The sequence below is a fragment of the Rhinatrema bivittatum genome, chromosome 1 (assembly GCF_901001135.1).
Source record: "Rhinatrema bivittatum chromosome 1, aRhiBiv1.1, whole genome shotgun sequence".
NCBI classification, from domain to species: Eukaryota; Metazoa; Chordata; class Amphibia; order Gymnophiona; family Rhinatrematidae; genus Rhinatrema; species Rhinatrema bivittatum.
The window spans coordinates 423,716,320-423,733,788 of record NC_042615.1 but is presented as its reverse complement, the minus strand read 5'-3'; the positions used below and the strand labels follow the sequence as shown (position 1 = coordinate 423,733,788).

Genomic DNA, 17,469 nt, shown 5'->3' with positions numbered 1-17,469 from the left:
TCTACCAAAGAACTCTTAAAATGGATCACCCTAACAACCTCACTCTCCTGGGCTCCACTGGAGCGCACTGTACTATATCGGCCTGTTAGTAACAACTAGAAAAAGATCCAAGTGGCCCATCACTCAGTTTATATCAGTAAGCATTATTTAAGGTGTTTCCTATATTATGAATGATTCTGGTGTACATATCATTATGCATTTATTAGGCTAATAACTTTCCAATATATGGCATAACACTGCATGTAAAATTAAAGAGAAACATGTGGGTGTCCACAAATATTTTGGAGGTTGAAAAGGGGTCCATGATCCCAAAAAGGTTGAGAACCCCTGGGGTCTAGGGCATCAGAAGAGATGTAAATTGGGCAGAAGAGATATCTTAAGGTCCTTATTGGCTTTCATTCTATATTTTTAGACTCCTTAAAAGTGTAAAATGGCATTAAAGCAAATTTCTTGCTTCATGTTCTTGTTGCTGGCTGTGGACAATTAACTTCTAATAAAAATAGAATTGTCTTCATTTTACTGTATGACTCTTTCCATTCTGGTCTGAATGCAAGCAGCCTCTATAAATTGTGTGGTTTTAACAGCACTTTTGTTTTCAGTAATTTGCACTGCCAGCATTTTTTGCTGTGTTCCTTCTGTGGATATTTGTATAATACAAGAGCTCTGTCCCTTTCTATTTCATCTCATGAAGAATGTGCGTTATACGGAACAGAAATTGATTGCTGACATTCTGTTAATGCCACCAGAAACTTATTTAACTAAAGCAGTACTACCCAAAATATCAACTGGCTTCTTTATTGGCTCTGTTACCTCTTATTATTTTATCCCCAGATCTCTTTTATTTATTCATTCCATTTTTTATTTTGACACTTTTACTAATAAAAAGATGTGCTGTTTTTTAATAGCCATTACCTCTCCCCCATATGTTTTAATACTCTCCTTTCCTGCATTCACATCTCAGCTTACACAATATTATTGCTTTTTATACATTAATGTAATGCCGATGTGGTGCTCAGATTAGAATCAGCAGAGCAGTACCCTAAGTCACTTTGATTCATAGTAGTGGGAGAGGCTAAGGAGGAGTTTTCAAAAAAGTTTAACATACCAATATTTCTTCCCAAAATTGAAAGAGGAATTAACATAAGGGAGATCGTAATGATGGTTAAGCTGCCAGCTTGATTTTTGCTAGCGCTACTGCTTTGAAGCATCTCAATAGCTCTGAAGACTATGCAGCAAAATGAGGCCTGAGCCTCAGTCACATTAACTGTTCAGTTGGTTCTGCTATTTTATTATAACTTATTTTTACCCTCTCACTCAGTAAAAATGGATTGTTGTCTTCCTGCTGATATCATCAGATAGTGAACAGGTAAGAGGTTAATACTATAATCAGGAAGAGCACAGCCTAAAGCCTGGTTTCATATTCCACTGTCATCGAGCAGACATGCAGCGTAGGGCAGAGCAGGATTCTATCCAGAAAGCAGATGCTTTTGACGTGGAAGTCATTGAACAGGGGCACTTTCAAAAGCTAACTAATGTACAGTGATTTTGGGCAATGTAGACAATTGAAACTAAAAATTCTGTTACCTGCTAAGGCTGGCAAGGCTTTGTTCCATTCCCATGGCTGGTCATATTCGTCTGCAGGCCTGTCATCATCCTGCGGTAACTTGCTCTCTCGTAAGCGCTGTCTGACCATGCTTTCTGAGTCAGAGTCCATACCATTACTTTCTGGCTCATAAGGTGTGTCATACAGCTGAATCTCTTTCTGCTGAGGCTTTGGATTGTCTTGTCGTTGGATATCTGTATGCAAAACAAAGGAAAATTATGTTAACACAAATAATGAAAACAACTTATCCAATGGATATGTTATCTTCATTGATAATGAAGAAAAGGTGAAATTTCCATAGCTCAGGAATGCTGGTGATAAAAAAAAAAAGAAGATATATATATATTTCCTTGGGCCATTTGCTTTTCCAGTCTGATGATTCTTTTATATTATGAATGTCTTTGCTGTGAAGAAAGTAACTGTGTTAGTTGGGAGAGGTGCATGCAATTGAGCAAGAACCTAAGTTTGGAGGAAGCACAGATCTTAGAACAAATGGCAGACAAATTTAGTAAAGCCAGATGGGTCTGGCTGCCAATGTGAATATTTTAGGGGTCATGCATGGAAAGCCTGGAGCAACAAAGAAAGAGCTCAGGGCAGAGAAGAGCCCACACAACCAGTGAAACAGACAGGGAAGCCTTTGTAAGTAATATGCAGTCTTCATTTACTGGCCAGAGGTGTCTTGGATTGCTCCCAGAAAGGAAGCACCCATGCTTGTCTGCAAGCAGGACTTAATAAAAACATCTGTTCACAAAACTAAGAGAGGGGTCTAAGACTCCTCAAGATCTTAAGCTTTTTACTTTTTTGGGAAAAGGGGGGGGGGGAGAAATAAAATCAATTTTGTATCAAATAAGCTAGGGTGAATTGTTTACACTTCTATTTTCCTTCAAAGAGTTAATAAACCTATTTATTTACGGTCTATTTTCTCTAGTGGTCACCCATTAGTCCTAAGGGAAGTTTACATTTTATCAAACCTCACAATGGTCTCCTTGGTTAAAGCAGTATAACAACTTGTCTGTATATATAAATAAAAAAAAAAGGTTGACTAACTCTGAAAAGCAAATATGCATTATTCATGTACCCAGACTTAAGATTGTCCAAGCATATATTAGTCCGTTGGTTTCGGTGGCCCGAAAAATGGCTGACGTATAATGATCTCCAATATTATTTTACGCGCATCCCTGAGATCTCAGAAAATGTGATAAGGAAGACAATTTAAATTTGGCAGGTGAGATCACGTGATGTACTGAGGGTGGAGGATGTGATTCCTTCCCTCTCGGCGCCGATCCCTGAAATCGACCCCCATCTGCATCATAAAGAACGGCTGAGAGCTCACTTTTTGATGGCGGTATTGCCCTCTTTAATCTGGTACTCGCCGCCCGGTTATGCCGGCCCGATCGGTTAAATTAGCAAAGGAAAAAGGGAAAGACTCGTTGCTGCCACCGCCGGAGTCTAAAATGGCCACCGCGACTGGGCCCACCGACCAGCTATCCGCGCCGGTGATTGCCGAAATTAAATCTGCAGTTATTGATGCGCTGGGGCCTGAGCTTAAATCCATATCCACAGCGGTAGCAGATATTTCGTCAAATCTAAACAAATTTGAAAGCCGCTGTACTGAATTGGAAAGCCGCGTCTCGGATACGCAAGATGGCCTCCACATGATGCAAAAGGAGATGGCGGCTCTACGGGCCGAGCTGGATAAACATTCGGCGAAAATTGAAGACCTAGAAAATCGTTCAAGGCGATCTAATTTGCGGTTTGTCGGCCTACCCGAGTCCCTGGATGATCGAGCTCTCCAGTCTACCTTGGAAAACTGGTTGGTCAAAGAGCTTTCGCTGACTTCAGCGCAGGGCCCGCTGAGAATTGAGCGTGCACACCGGCTGGGAGTTAGGCGGGCCGATGCAGAGAAACCCAGGGTGGTGGTGGCAAATATTCGAAATTTTGCTCATAAGCAAGAAATCCTGGCTGCCGCGCGCAAAGGCCGTATGCTCCAATTCAAAAATCAAAGGATCCTTATCTTTCAAGACTTTTCAGCGGCGGTGGCGGCGCAGAGACGGGCGATGGCGCCTGTTTGTACCCAGCTGCTGGCGCAGGGGATCCGGGCTTCTCTGATGTTTCCAGCTCGCCTGCGGGTGACAACCGAGGCCGGGGTGAAGTGGTTCACCTCGCCTCAGGAGGCCCGGTCCCTTTTGCGCGTGGCGGGAACAGAGGACGGGACCGAAGCGACAGCCTCGTCCAGCAGATAACTGGCACTGTAGCGTATAATTCATAATTCCTGCTGAAGTTAAGATAGCCCTCTCGTTTTTTGCTCGGACTCTGTTTGACCGGGTGGTTTGAGGGCTGCCTTTCTTTGTGTTTGGTTTCAGCGTTGCCTACGAATGTTCTTTTTTTGTTTTTTTGTTCACCTGGGCCTTGTAACTTTGAGGGGGTCTTGTTACTTTTTTCAACGGCTCGGATACACTGCCGGAATGGCTGGGCAGGCCGAGCCGCCCTCGATGCGTTCTTCAGGACCTCCCGGGAGTTTGCTAATTTTCCTTTTTTAAAGAGGGGTACGACTTGGAACCTGGCACGCAGCTGAAGTGGAGAGTCGGGGAATTTTTTATAACATGCCTCTCGGTGTCTATGCTTAGGATTTGCCTGGGGGGACTTTTGCCTTTGCTGCTGGACTTGTTTTACTGACTGACCCGATGGTGTTTTGCCTTGTTTTTTTCATCTGGTCCGTTTAGTTTTTATTTATTTTTTCCTTTTTCACTCTGTTGTTCTTTTTTTTTAATGGTTTGTTATGTTGCTCACATGTGACTTTTTACGGACTGAGACTCTATTTGGATTTATAATTGCTTATATCCCTTATAATAGTTTTTGCTTATGATTGTTCATATGCCGGTCACAGTCCGCATGCAATACATTCCTAGTTTGTGCAGAGCTGGGTGACTGTTTCTACACGGGGGCCTTTCTATCTTATGTATGGTATTATTTGATTTTCTAGTTGCTGTTCACCTCCATACATGTTCTGCGATTCACTGTGGGAATCTTTGATGCAGATGGGGGAGGGGGGGTTTGCTAACATGGTAGTGATCTCTCTATTGGGGCAGGGAGTAGTCCTCGCCAGGGGAGCTGCGAGGTGGGGGGGGGGAGGGAGGGGGGTTCTCCGGGGGTTTGGGGGTAGGTAGGCAGCTACTTGGGGTCCATTCGCTCGTGTATGCTCAAATCTGTAGTCTTTTGTACATTCTCACTCAGTCTGTGGTTGATCTTGGTGGGGGTTTCGGCTGGGAGAACCCTTGCCATAGGATAGCGTTTGCACATCATATGGGGACACTTCTCATGAAGTCTCAGTAGTAATTCAATGTCTTTGATTACTTGGAATGTCTGTGGGATAAATTCTCCAATTAAAAGAACAAAAATTAAAGCTCTTCTTAAACGAAAGAAAGCCAGTATAGCGTTTCTCCAAGAAACCCATTTGACAGACAGTGAACACGAGAAATTAAGTAGAGTGTGGGGAGGGACAGTATATTATGCCTCGGGGACTACGAAGTCAGCGGGGGTGGTTATATGGATTAGCCCCCAAGTTCCTCTCCAGGTTCAGTCCATTATCAGGGATCCGATGGGTAGGTATATTATACTGGTTGCAGAACTACACCGTACAAAAGTAGTCTTATGCAATCTTTATGCTCCTAACACTTATAATTTCAACTTTTATCAGGAACTACATCGCTTGCTTTTACCATATGTGGATGATTGTATAATACTTGGTGGGGACTTTAACACTATTAGGGATGATCAGCTGGATAGGTCCTCGCCCTCGGGCGCGAGAGGGAATTTTGGTAAAGGTCCTTCCTACCTGGAGCACAATTTGCAGTTGGTGGAGGTCTGGCGTCTCCTGCACCCAGGGGAAAAAGATTTTACACACATATCTCGGGCGCATGGTACTCTGTCTCGCATAGATTACTTTTTGCTTAGCACACACCGTCTATCTCGGGTGGGGGAGGTGACAATTGGGGAGATTGTTGTTTCGGACCACGCCCCGGTAGGTTTAGAGCTGCAGATTGGGCATTGTCCAGCTACAGCTTATCACTGGAGGTTCCCTTACTATTTGGTGCATGATGTCACGCTGGGTAGACTACGCCTCCCTGAATGAGCAGCATGTTGATGATCCGGTACTGTTTTGGTATACAGCTAAAACGGTTTTAAGAGGTGACATTCTTTCCTATATGGCCCATAGGAAAAAAGTGATAAATCACCGGATTTTGACCCTCACTACTAAATTGCAGAGGGCTAAGAGTGTGCTTACTCGTTGGAACACGCAGGGGGCTCGGGTCCAATACTTTTCAATACAGGGGGAGCTTAACACACTGTTACATCAGCGGGCTCGCAAGAGTTTTCTATATTACCAGTACAAGCTTTACCAGCATAGCAACAAGTCTGGGAAGTTACTCGCAAATCTGGTTAGGGCAGCTCGAGGATCTCGATATATTCCGGCCCTGCGAGCTTCTGCGGGTCGAATCCTTACCGCCACAGAGGATATCCTGCATCGGTTCCAAGATTTTTATAAGGGACTGTACACATCTGAGCAGTGGAACCCAGAGGCTTGTGCCCAGTTTTGTGCGCGATTGCGCCTCCCTCAATTAACGGGCGAGCAACAGGCTCTCTTAAACAGCCCGGTGACTTTAGCGGAAGTGCAAGCTGTCATTGGCGGAGCGAAAAAGCTTAAGACACCGGGGCCAGATGGCTATGGAGCCGAATTTTACCAGTGCCTCCTGGATTTGGTAGGCCCTCCCCTGGTCCAGGTGGTGAATGCCCTGGCGGGTAGTGGGTCGTTCCCCCCCCCATAGCAATAGGGCGCACATTGTCCTCATTCCAAAGTCGGGGAAGGATCCCTTACGCCCTGAGTCCTACCGCCCTATTTCGTTGTTAAATTTTGATCAAAAATTATTGGCCAAGATTCTGGCGGAGCGTCTTTCCTCGGTGCTCCCAGATTTGGTGGGTCCTGCTCAGGTGGGGTTTGTTCGAAAGCGATATGGGTTAACTAATATCCGCAAAGTGTTAGCAGCCATGTCTATGTGCCAGTTGATGGAGGCCCCATTCCTTGCGGTCAGTTTTGACACTGAAAAGGCGTTTGATAGGGTGGATTGGGACTATCTGTTTTGGGTTTTACAGAGGATGGGCTTTGGGGGCTTCTTTTTAAAGGCAACCCGTTTATTATACCATGACCTGGAAGCCACAATTCTGGCCAATGGATCTGCTTCCGAGGTTTTTTCAATTTCTAGGGGCACAAGACAGGGGTGTCCGCTTTCTCCCCTTTTGTTTATACTTCAACTTGAACCCTTGCTCCTGAAAATACAAGATGCCAAGACGGTCAAGGGGATGCGTTTCCAATCTACCACATTTAAATATGCCGCTTTTGCGGACGATGTCTTGGTATTTATCACAGACCCCCAAAAGTCTCTTCAGCCACTGTTAAAAATGTTTTGGGATTATGGAATTTTTTCTGGGTTTCGCCTAAATTTGGACAAATCGGAGGCTCTGGCATATCCGGACTCTCTGCTGAATGGATGGGATGGGAATTCCCGTTAAAGCAGGCGGCTGAAGCATTTCGTTACTTGGGAATTATAATCCCCCGAGATCTCTCTCGGCTTTATAAATTGAATGTCCTTCCGCTCTTAAAACTGACTCAGGACAAGTTGCTCAGTTGGGCCCACTTACCACTGTCGTTGGGTGGTAGAGTTCAGCTTTTCAAGATGATCATTTTGCCTAAGTGGTTGTATTTATTTCAGAACTTGCCTCTGCTGCTTCGAGCCGTGGAGTTACGACAGCTGGACAAGGCTCAACGCCGTTTCTATTGGAGGGGGGGGGGGGTAGCTCTCGTATCCCCTTGGCCTGGATGCGGGAACAGTGGGGAAAGGGGGGTTTGGGAATTCCTGACATAGCCCTTTATAACTTGGCTAGTAATTTACGCCTCATCCGGGACTGGTTGATGACTACGTCTACGGTTGTTAGCCTCCCTGCGGATTTGGAGGTGGCAGCCTCTACGTCCTTACATTTTCTGTTGCAAGCACGGGCGTCTTCAATGTCCTCTTACTTGGTTCAAAATGTCATTATTAGGCCTATTCGGGCCTCTTGGGGGCGCCTCATGCGATTAATGGAATCTGCCCGGATTTGTGCTCCGTTGTTGCCGATCCGGGGGAATCCCGATTTTACCCCTGGCTCCCAATCAGCGGCCTTTCAAAGGTGGGGTAAACAGGGTATTGAATTGTTAGGCCATGTCCTGACTCCAGAGGGGACCCTCATGTCTTTCCAGGAAACTAGGAATTGCTATGCACTATCGGCAGTGGAGGTCTTTCCATACCTGCAGTTAAAACACTATTCTCAGCTCACTTCCTCCCTCTATCATGCAAACATCTCACCTTCAGACAGTGAGGGCCATGTTTTCTCTTGATAAAGATCAGCCTCCAACGTTATCTCATTATTATAGGCGTCTCCGGCACTTGGGGTCTGTGGATATTTGTTCTGTTCTGGTTGATAGATGGAATGGAGACGGAGTGTTCACTGTCAATGTTTATATTATTAAAGCGGGCTTTAAGCGGATATCCCGGCTCTCGGTAAATTCTTATTTCAGAGAAATGCAATATACATTTTTATGGCGCAGAGGGCTTTCCAATTACGGATTTTGTCCTCGGCGGCTTGTCTTCGCTGCGGGCATGCCAGGGGTACATTATCCCATGCTTTTTGGGAATGTCCGGCTATTTATAAATTTTGGACCAAAGTGACTCATTATTTGGAGTCTTTGATGGGGGTCGTCATTCCCATATCCCCGTTATGGCTACTGTTTGGTTGCATTTCTCCTCTGCGAATTAGAGGGCTGGGAAGCTGCTTACTTATCCATAAGGCTTGCTTGGTGGGGAAAAAGATGATCCTATTGCACTGGAGGGAGATGTTACCCCCTTCTTACTGGTCATGGAGAAATGGATTTCATCGCATGATGCTTCTCGATGCGGCGACAATGCGACAAACCCCGAATCACAAAAAACGGTTTCTGGCCATCTGGGACGTCTATCTGCAGGCACTTCCACAGACTGTGCGAAGCTCGATTCTTAATGACTGAAGTGGATAGCCCTTGGGCTGAGTGGAGATATTTCTTTGAGAATGTCTTATTATTATGATGATCTTCTTATGTGTCGGATTGAAGCTTGATTTGGACTTGGCAATGACCTCAAGGGCAGTGGGGGTGGTGGGGCAGGGGGTTAGGTAGGGGAGGGGGGATTTGGGGAAGCCTCTTGATGTAGGGGACTGTTATGTTTTGTCTTAATTGCTATACTTGGCGAGAGAGTGTTGAAGTGTCATGTCTCTCTTGCGGTTTTTTTATTGCTAAAACAATAAAAACCGTTTTCAAAATAAATTTGGCAGGTTTACATGTCACAAACCAGAGCGTTTAGGGCTAAGATTTGTTATTCTCCTAAGCCGTGGGAAATGTGGGGCAGAGAGCAATGATTATGTTCATGGTTTCTGGCAATGTCCAAATATGTACTCCTTTTGGAAGGTCATGATTACAAGATGTTCCACTATAATGGGTTCTCCATTATCTGATAATCTACATATCTGGCTGTTTGGTATTTATACCACTATTTCGCCCAAACTTACCAAACCGCAGAAAATATTCTTAGATAACGTGGGGGTCATTGCGAAAAAGACAATATTGGCGGGATGGATTGGACAATATTGCCCATGTCTAACTCTCTGGAAAAGCAGAAGATAAATTTATCTTTTTTTGTAATTGAAATTTTATTAACCGCTCAAAGAGAAGCAGAACAGCCATCTATATACGAGTACCACAATAATAAAGCCACGATAATACAATCAAGAAAACTGGCACAGTACAGAACAATGAAATGGTAACAAACTTGTGTGTGCATCTTGTTTTACATTTTTTAACATCTATAACAAGTGAGTTAGAGAATAAAATCCCCACTTCTCCATACTTCCGATGTATAGAAGCAGAGGCCAAAAATTGTTGGGGAAAAAAATCTGTTCCAAAGGAGCTGTTCAGCACATTTCAGTAAATGAGTTTCCTGGCAAAAAATAATATTTGCGTGACCCCTTTGCGCCTCTTGAAAAAGTAGCTTCCGTTTTGCTGGGGCATTCAGACCCTTAACATTTAAAGAGATTATACGTAGCCCTGCCATCAGGAATCAGTAAGACATATATATGGCTCTCCCCCTAGTGATCAGCCTATAGAAAAGAATGCCAAAGTCCTCATCTGCATCCCTGTGCTTAGCCAAAGATGATGCCCAACTATGCTTTCATGATAACCGGGTGCTCCCCCAATTCCCGTTCCTCCACCCACCCAAAAACCCTTGATCCTCTGCCCACATTCCTCTGTGGTGGGCCCCCTCCTCCTGGAGGTGTGAAATCTGAGTTCTGGCTCCTTCCTCTAAGGATCTCCCCAACCTTAATGCAAACCTAAATATAAGTAAAATAATATCGCCCTCCTCCAACGAAGGTAACTGAGAACCAGTCATGGACAGAAACATGTCAAAGACATCTCACTGGCAACTAACTAGCCTGTCTTCGCAAGCTGTAAGAGAGACAGAGTGTCATAGGAGGTCAATCAGGGTGATCATAGAACTGCAAAGATCCACTGGAATGGCGCCGCAGGCGCCTGCCGCACTTCTCACCCCACTGCCATCTTGGTGTGTGACTACGGAGTCTGGTAGTAGTGTGTGATTCAGGTGTGGCCCCTGCCGTCACTAGAGGCATGCCAGCAGCCTGTAGGATATCCGCCGCTTCCTCCACAGTGGATACCCATGATGTTATTCCAGCAGTGGTAAAGCTCAGACTGAACGGGTACAGCCATTGGTATTTGATGTTGTTGGACCACAGATACATGGTGACTTCACAGAAACTTCTCCGACTGTGGATGGTGATTGGTGCCAGATCCTGGAAAATCTCCACTTTATAGTTCCCCCATTGAATAGAGCCCAGTTTGCACGCCTGCAAGGCCACCTCTTCTTTTTGGGAGTAACTATGAAAGCAGGCTATAATGTCCCTAGGTCTGTCAGAGCGATTGGCCCCAAGGAGCGATGGGCCCGTTCTATCTTAATCATTGCCCCCCTCCACTGCTACGGATTCAGTGCTGAGAATTTGGGCGCATATATTACTGACCACCTGTTTGTAGTTGCTTAATTCCTGAGATTCAGGCAGTCCCCGAAACCGAAGATTGACTCTCCGAGACCTATTCTCCAGGTCTTTCATCCTGTTCAGGAGGTCAACTTTTAAAAGTTTTTCCTGCACTAACTTGCAGCTGGATATCTCAGAGACTTGATCCTCTAAGCAGACCTCTGTGTCTGCGACCGTGTCCAAGCGCAGTTGCATTCTTCTGTAGTTCAGCAATAACCCCGTGCAGTTTTTTTTTTGTTTTTAACCCTTCCATGTCCCCACAGAGCTCCCCAAACTACTTAATGAAGTCAGCGTGGCTCGGCTGTGCATCTCCTGCCCCTGCTGAGCTAGGCCCTCTCACCTCTTCAGCTACGTGTACAGCCTTGTTCTGCTCCATCTAGGCCTGCCTCTATGTGCAGTGCTGCAGCGGTAAAAGAAAAACGCTGCAGATCTATTTTTTTTCTCTGGGCCACCATTCTAGCAGCCTGAGAGCCTTCTGGTGCGGATTTCGCCTGGGCAACACCGCGGGAGAGCTCGATGGGGGCTGATGCGGTAAGGTCGGGAGCTCCCCAATTCAGGAAGCCATAACCTGCGGTGACATCGCTTCCTCCCAAGTTATTTACTTTTGAATGCCTTATCGCAAAATCACTTTCAGAATCTTGAAGAGAAGCTACGTTGAGGTCTGGCATCCTTTCCTAGATGCAGTACCCTCAGTGGTTAAGAATGCAATTCTAAATTTATAAGCCGAGTCCTAATTATAATCACTACGCTATCCTCCTCCACAAAGGCAATCATGACCCTCTCTTGAAGGCGTGAAAATCTCTCTCTCCGTTTGTTAGTTTATACAATTTATGGGTACAATTTATCATTATAATTTCTAGCTGTAGGTATCTTACTAGACGCTCTTATCCTCAAATGTACTTGGAAAAGTAATTTCTAGAATGGGATAAGGGGAGGGGGGAGGGGGGAGGGGGGAAGGAGGTGGGTAGCAGGGGTTTAAAACACTTTGTATTGCTGTACTCTATTTTGGAATGATCTCTCTTTCCTTACTTGATCACTGATTGCTTACAGACAATGGCATTGTTCTTGTACTCCCTAAAAAAAATTAATAAAAAGATTTGGGAAAAAGACTGTCCAAGCATTAAAACTATGACATTCAATAAAAATAGAAAAAACATGACAGAAGTACTGAAGATAATCACGAATAGTTTCAAAGAAACTTTGTAATATTAGAGTTCATAACATCAAAAGACTTGCCATACTGGGTCAGACCAAAAGTCCATCAAGTCCAGTACCCTGTTTCCAATAGAGGCCAATCCAGGTCACAAGTACCTGGCAGGTTCCCAAAGGGTAGATAGATTTTTTGCATATTGCACTTGGTGGGTGATGTCTGATGGCTCTGTGGTAGTAATATCGAGTTAGGGTTCATTTCCCAGCCTGACATCTGCTTCTCAGGCTGGGGATGATGTGGAGTCCAATGGTGACACTTAATGCTCAGGTTGAATGAGTACACAGTTAAGAAGGCATAGTATATGGTCTCTGGCCAAAGTAGGGCTTCCCAAATCTGTTCTGGGCATCCCGCAACCATTTGTGATTTAGAATATTCACAATGAATACACGAGCTAAATCTGTATACACCGGAGATTCCATACATGCAAATTTCTCTCATGTATATTCATTGTGGATATCATGAAAACCTGACTGGCTATGGGGGTGCCCAGGATATTTGGGAATTCCTGGGCTAAAGGATAATCACCACAATGATTATGCCAGATGGGAGAGGTTGAGAGAACATCCAGGGTAGCAATACGGTCACAGCACTCTGAAACTAACTACAATCAATTTGATGACCTTCAAGCCTAGTCACTAAGAACATAAGAAATTGCCATGCTGGGTCAGATCAAGGGTCCATCAAACCTAGCATCCTGCTTCCAACAGAGGCCAAACCAGGCCACGAGAACCTGGCAATTACCCAAACACCAAGAAGATCCCATGCTACTGATGCAATTAATAGCAGTGGCTATTCCCTAAGTAAACTTGATTAATAGCAGTTAATGGACTTCTCCAAGAACTTATCCAAACCTTTTTTGAACCCAGCTACACTAACTGCACTAACCACATCCTCTGGCAACAAATTCCAGAGCTTTATTGTGTGTTGAGTGAAAAAGAATTTTCTCCGATTAGTCTTAAATGTGCTACTTGCTAACTTCATGGAATGCCCCCTAGTCCTTCTATTATCCGAAAGTGTAAATAACCGATTCACATCTACTCGTTCAAGACCTCTCATGATCTTAAAGACCTCTATCATATCCCCCCTCTATCATATCCCCCCTCTCCAAGCTGAACAGCCCTAACTTCTTCAGCCTTTCTTCATAGGGGAGCTGTTCCATTCCCTTTATCATTTTGGTCGCCCTTCTCTGTACCTTCTCCATCACAACTATATCTTTTGTGAGATGCAGCAACCAGACCTGTACACAGTATTCAAGGTGCAGTCTCATCATGGAACGATATAGAGACATTATGACATTTTCTGTTTTATTAACCATTCCCTTCCTAATAATTCCTAACAATGTTTGCTTTTTTGACTGCTGCAGAACACTGAGCTGACGATTTTTAATTTTTATTTATTGATTTTTTAATTACAAAGCATTTCCATCTTTGTACAGAAAAGATAAGTAACAATAACAATCAATCCATAATATACAAATAGTTCAAGAAACAATTCTTTCTTTAGTCCCCAATTATTAGTGTGTGTGTGTGTGTGTGGGGGGGGGGGGTACCTAGAAATTAAGGAAGCTTGATTGCTCTTTTTATTTTTAGACTAAACAAAGAAAATGCCCTTAGCTTGCATTCATAATACCCTTTTTACTAATTCTAGGTCACTGGACCTTCAATAGGCGAATATGTTAACATTGCCTTTCTATGGGAATTGAGCCACACCTTCAGTTGTTCAGGAGTTGTAAATACATAAGTATTACTATTATCAGGCCAAGCCACACATTTTACTTTCAGAAATTAGCGCCTACCCAAAGGTAGGCGCTAATTTCTCCGGGCACCGGGAAAGTGCACAGAAAAGCAGTAAAGACTGCTTTTCTGTGCACCCTCCGACTTAATATCATGGCGATATTAAGTTATTGTGTGGAAATAAATTAATAACATGTTGGACAGCCGTGCATGCATCAGCACTATCAACATATAAGGTATGCAGCGTGCTAGACTGTCCTATTTGGTCTTCTGAAACCCGTTCTGCCATAGCAGAATCCCGTCTATGTTTCCTACGCACTAATAACTGAATATAGTAGCAAATGCAAAATAGACACAAAAAATATATACACGCTAATAACAAACCAGACAATAAATACGAGAAGAACAACAAGTGCTGCAGCGTTAAAACCTTTGGCGCCTTTTCCACAAAACTATCACCACAATTCACACAGGACCCAGCCTCAGCCGAGAACGTGAATTTAAAACTATCAGCACGATTCACACAGGACGCAGCCTCTGCCGAGAACGTGAATCTAAACCTCTCAGGTGCACCTTTCAACAAGATTCACACAGGACTTGGCTTTAAACTGATTACTCCCGGGCCACGGCTGATCAGTCCGAGCCCTGGGGAATCACCAAAGAGCGTGAATCTTCTACTCTGCACAAGAAACAATCAGAGTTGCTTCTGCAAACACATGTCGAATGCCCGCATCCTCCACCAAATTGTTCAAAACATAGGCTCGACTTTTGTTTACAAGAACAACTCTGATACTATTTTACGTTACTATTCTTTATTATATATCATTCAAAGCATATACATGAGCAAATGGAAAATGGATATACAGTAAATGACAGAAATTAATACATACTTACATAATGGTTATAGCTAGCACATCTCTCGCGCAGGAATATCTTTTTTTTCTAACTGGCTTCATATCAGTTCTGCTTATATAGGTTAAAAAGCAAAGTCAGCAAGCCATCTGGTTTCTGCTTGCATGTTTTCACACCACAAATTTTATTGCCTTGTTTGCTTTGTCTCCCCCTTTATCTTTCCCTTGCATTCCTTAAAACAGATTGCCTGCTTCGTACCCTTCAAAGCTGTCTCCTGCTTCATCCTGTGTCTCACTGATTCTTCTGTTATCTATGAAGTCCTGCAAGATTTGTTTATAACTCTTCCTGCAAAGTCTGGCATTCAAGGTTTCTGGTGTTTTTTCCTTTAGCAGAAATACCATCAGTATATTCAGCAATGGTGGAGAAGCCGGGGATTGAACCCGGGCATAATCATCAGATCCCAAAAGTTACAAAAAGTTAAAAAAAAATAAATTTGAAGTCGGCCCGCGGCTTGAAAACCAGACGCTCAATTTTGCCAGCGTCCAGTTTCGAACCCATGGTTGTCAATGGGTTTGAGAACAGACGCCAGCAAAATTGAGCGTCGGCTATCAAACCCGCTGACAGCTGCCGCTCATGTCCAAAAAGAGGCGCTAGGGATGCGCTAGTGTTCCTACTGCCTCTTTTTACCGCCAGCCCTAATTTGAATACTGAATCGCGCGCACAGGAGAGCAGGCATTCGCCATCTGCTCTCCCGCGGACTTTACTGTATCGGCCCGTATATTTGCTGATACATTTACAGGGGTATCTGAGTTGCTATGTAGCCCCCATCTCTTTAGTTTCCCGAAGAGTCAGGAAACCCTTCTTCCTCTCCTGCGTGCTTCTTGCCAGATCAGGAAAGATCTGGACAAATTGGCCCATAAATGTTTCCCCCATATTTTGGAAATAGTTCTTCATTATCACCCCTATGTCTTGCTCATAAATGAAGGAAATCAATAAGGTTGCTCACTTGATAATCTCCACTGCAGATGATTCTAAAAAATCTGTTAGATTTCCCAAGACCATTTGATTTTGAGTCATCCCTTCTCTCGACCAAGTGAAGGGCAGAAAAGACACCTTGTTAAATGCTGGAATACTTTCAAAGGGAATCTTTAGTATTTCATTCAAGTATCTTCGCAGAGTTAATCTTGGTTGCTCTCCCAATATTTTGGGAAAGTTTAAGAACCTTAAATTGAGCCTTCTCAGCCAATTCTCCAATAGCTCTGTTTTTCTATTTAAGGTAGCACAGTCCTGAATCGTGACTGATTGAACTCTCTGCATTTCTTTCATTTGAGTTTCAAGCAATTGCGTTCTGTCTGACTGTTCCTTGATTCTTTTATCGTGATCTTGAGTTACTATTTCCAACCTAGAAGAAATTTGTGGTATCTGATTCGTACAGCCTTGGAGGGCTAAATTTTGATGGGCCATCAATTCCCATAGGGAGTCCATCATTACCACAGCGGGTTTACTTGGAGGGTTTAGCTCTACACATTGTTCCATGGTAGACAATGACAAAGAAACAATTGAAGTAGGAAACAACACAGCCGTACCATTGCTGGCATTACTAGGCTTCAACATGTCCACCGACATCAGAGCTATACCTTCTCCTTGTACTGTTATTTTTCCTCTATTGAAACCGCCAGTTACTGCACCCTCCACGGTTGTCTCTGGGCCATCTGCTCTAGGAGTCTCCATCACAATTTCCACCAGCTGGTTAAACAATATCGCATGTGGAATCCTAGGTGTGGGGGGGCTCAAATAAAGTTCCCCAAATGAAATGGCTGCTTCCCTGCCGATTTGGTCAGCGGGGCACGGCCCCTCCCGCTTCTGGCATACGCGAGCGCACTCGTCAATAGTTTTCTGTCCCACGGGTAGTGAGGTTTTAGAGGGATATATCCTCACTTTCCCCTTTCTTTTGGGAGGCATGTTAGGAGGAAATCAGTCCTTAAAGAAAAATTCTCTGCGGGAGCTCCGAGTCGACGCTACTAGCCAGCGGCCATTTTGACTCCGCCTCCCAGCTGACTATTTTAAAGTATTATCCACCATGATGCCTAGATCTTTTTCCTGGATGGTAGCTCCTAATATGGAGCCTAACATCGTGTAACTACAACTATAATCAGCTATGGTTTAAAGATTATCAGCTGGAGAGGAGAACAATTCTACAAACATGAGCTCCAAGGAGCAGCAGAGAAGAGGCAATTAAAGGCATCTCCACCTCCTTGTGGCACAGCAACTTGAACTTTGGCCACAAACAACTTGCAAAGTTTTTAAGAACTTTAGCCCATACAAGTTCCTTTATATTACTGCTAAACAGTGGCAGATTTTCATAAAGAAAAACATGCTATGTTGCACTTCAGCAACAAAATTATAAACCTGCTAAAGAAATGAAGTTAAATAACCCATACAATGCATCTAAAGGCATGCTTACAGTGAGCAATGATTTAAAATGATCAGAATAAAAACAGCAGCAAAACACATGAAACAGTCACCAATTGATTTTGTCGGGCACTATTTTGGCAGGCTGAAACAGCAAACCTGCTTTACAGTAATAAAAAAAGGTAGAAAAGTTTATCTTGATAGATGTCACATAAAATATACACATATATTTGACAGCCAAGGAATTTTGCACCAGTAGAGCGGAGAATAAGTCTACATAGATTTTACATTTTGTGTATCTAACCTTAATAGAAGTTGCTAACTGCAGGGATTTTTGGTCTGCATGGCAATTTTTTTTTCAAGTTGAAAAACAAATGACAGGGCCATTCCCCTTAAAAGGCAATATTCAAAGGGATCTAGTCAGCTAGATCTCCCCTTGGTGAACAAGCCACTTAGTTTCATTAAGCTGCTATATTTAGCTCCTCTAAATG

The 17,469-nt window shown here is 43.8% G+C and overlaps 1 protein-coding gene across 1 annotated transcript in view; it reads right to left on the bottom strand.

Annotated features, from left to right (window-relative positions):
- SHB (SH2 domain containing adaptor protein B) overlaps positions 1-17,469 on the bottom strand; it is a 274,646-nt gene that overhangs the window by 80,099 nt on the left and 177,078 nt on the right. The window contains exon 3 of the mRNA XM_029603484.1: positions 1,585-1,797. Coding sequence (XP_029459344.1) covers positions 1,585-1,797 — 213 coding nt within the window. The remainder of the gene's footprint in view (positions 1-1,584; positions 1,798-17,469) is intronic.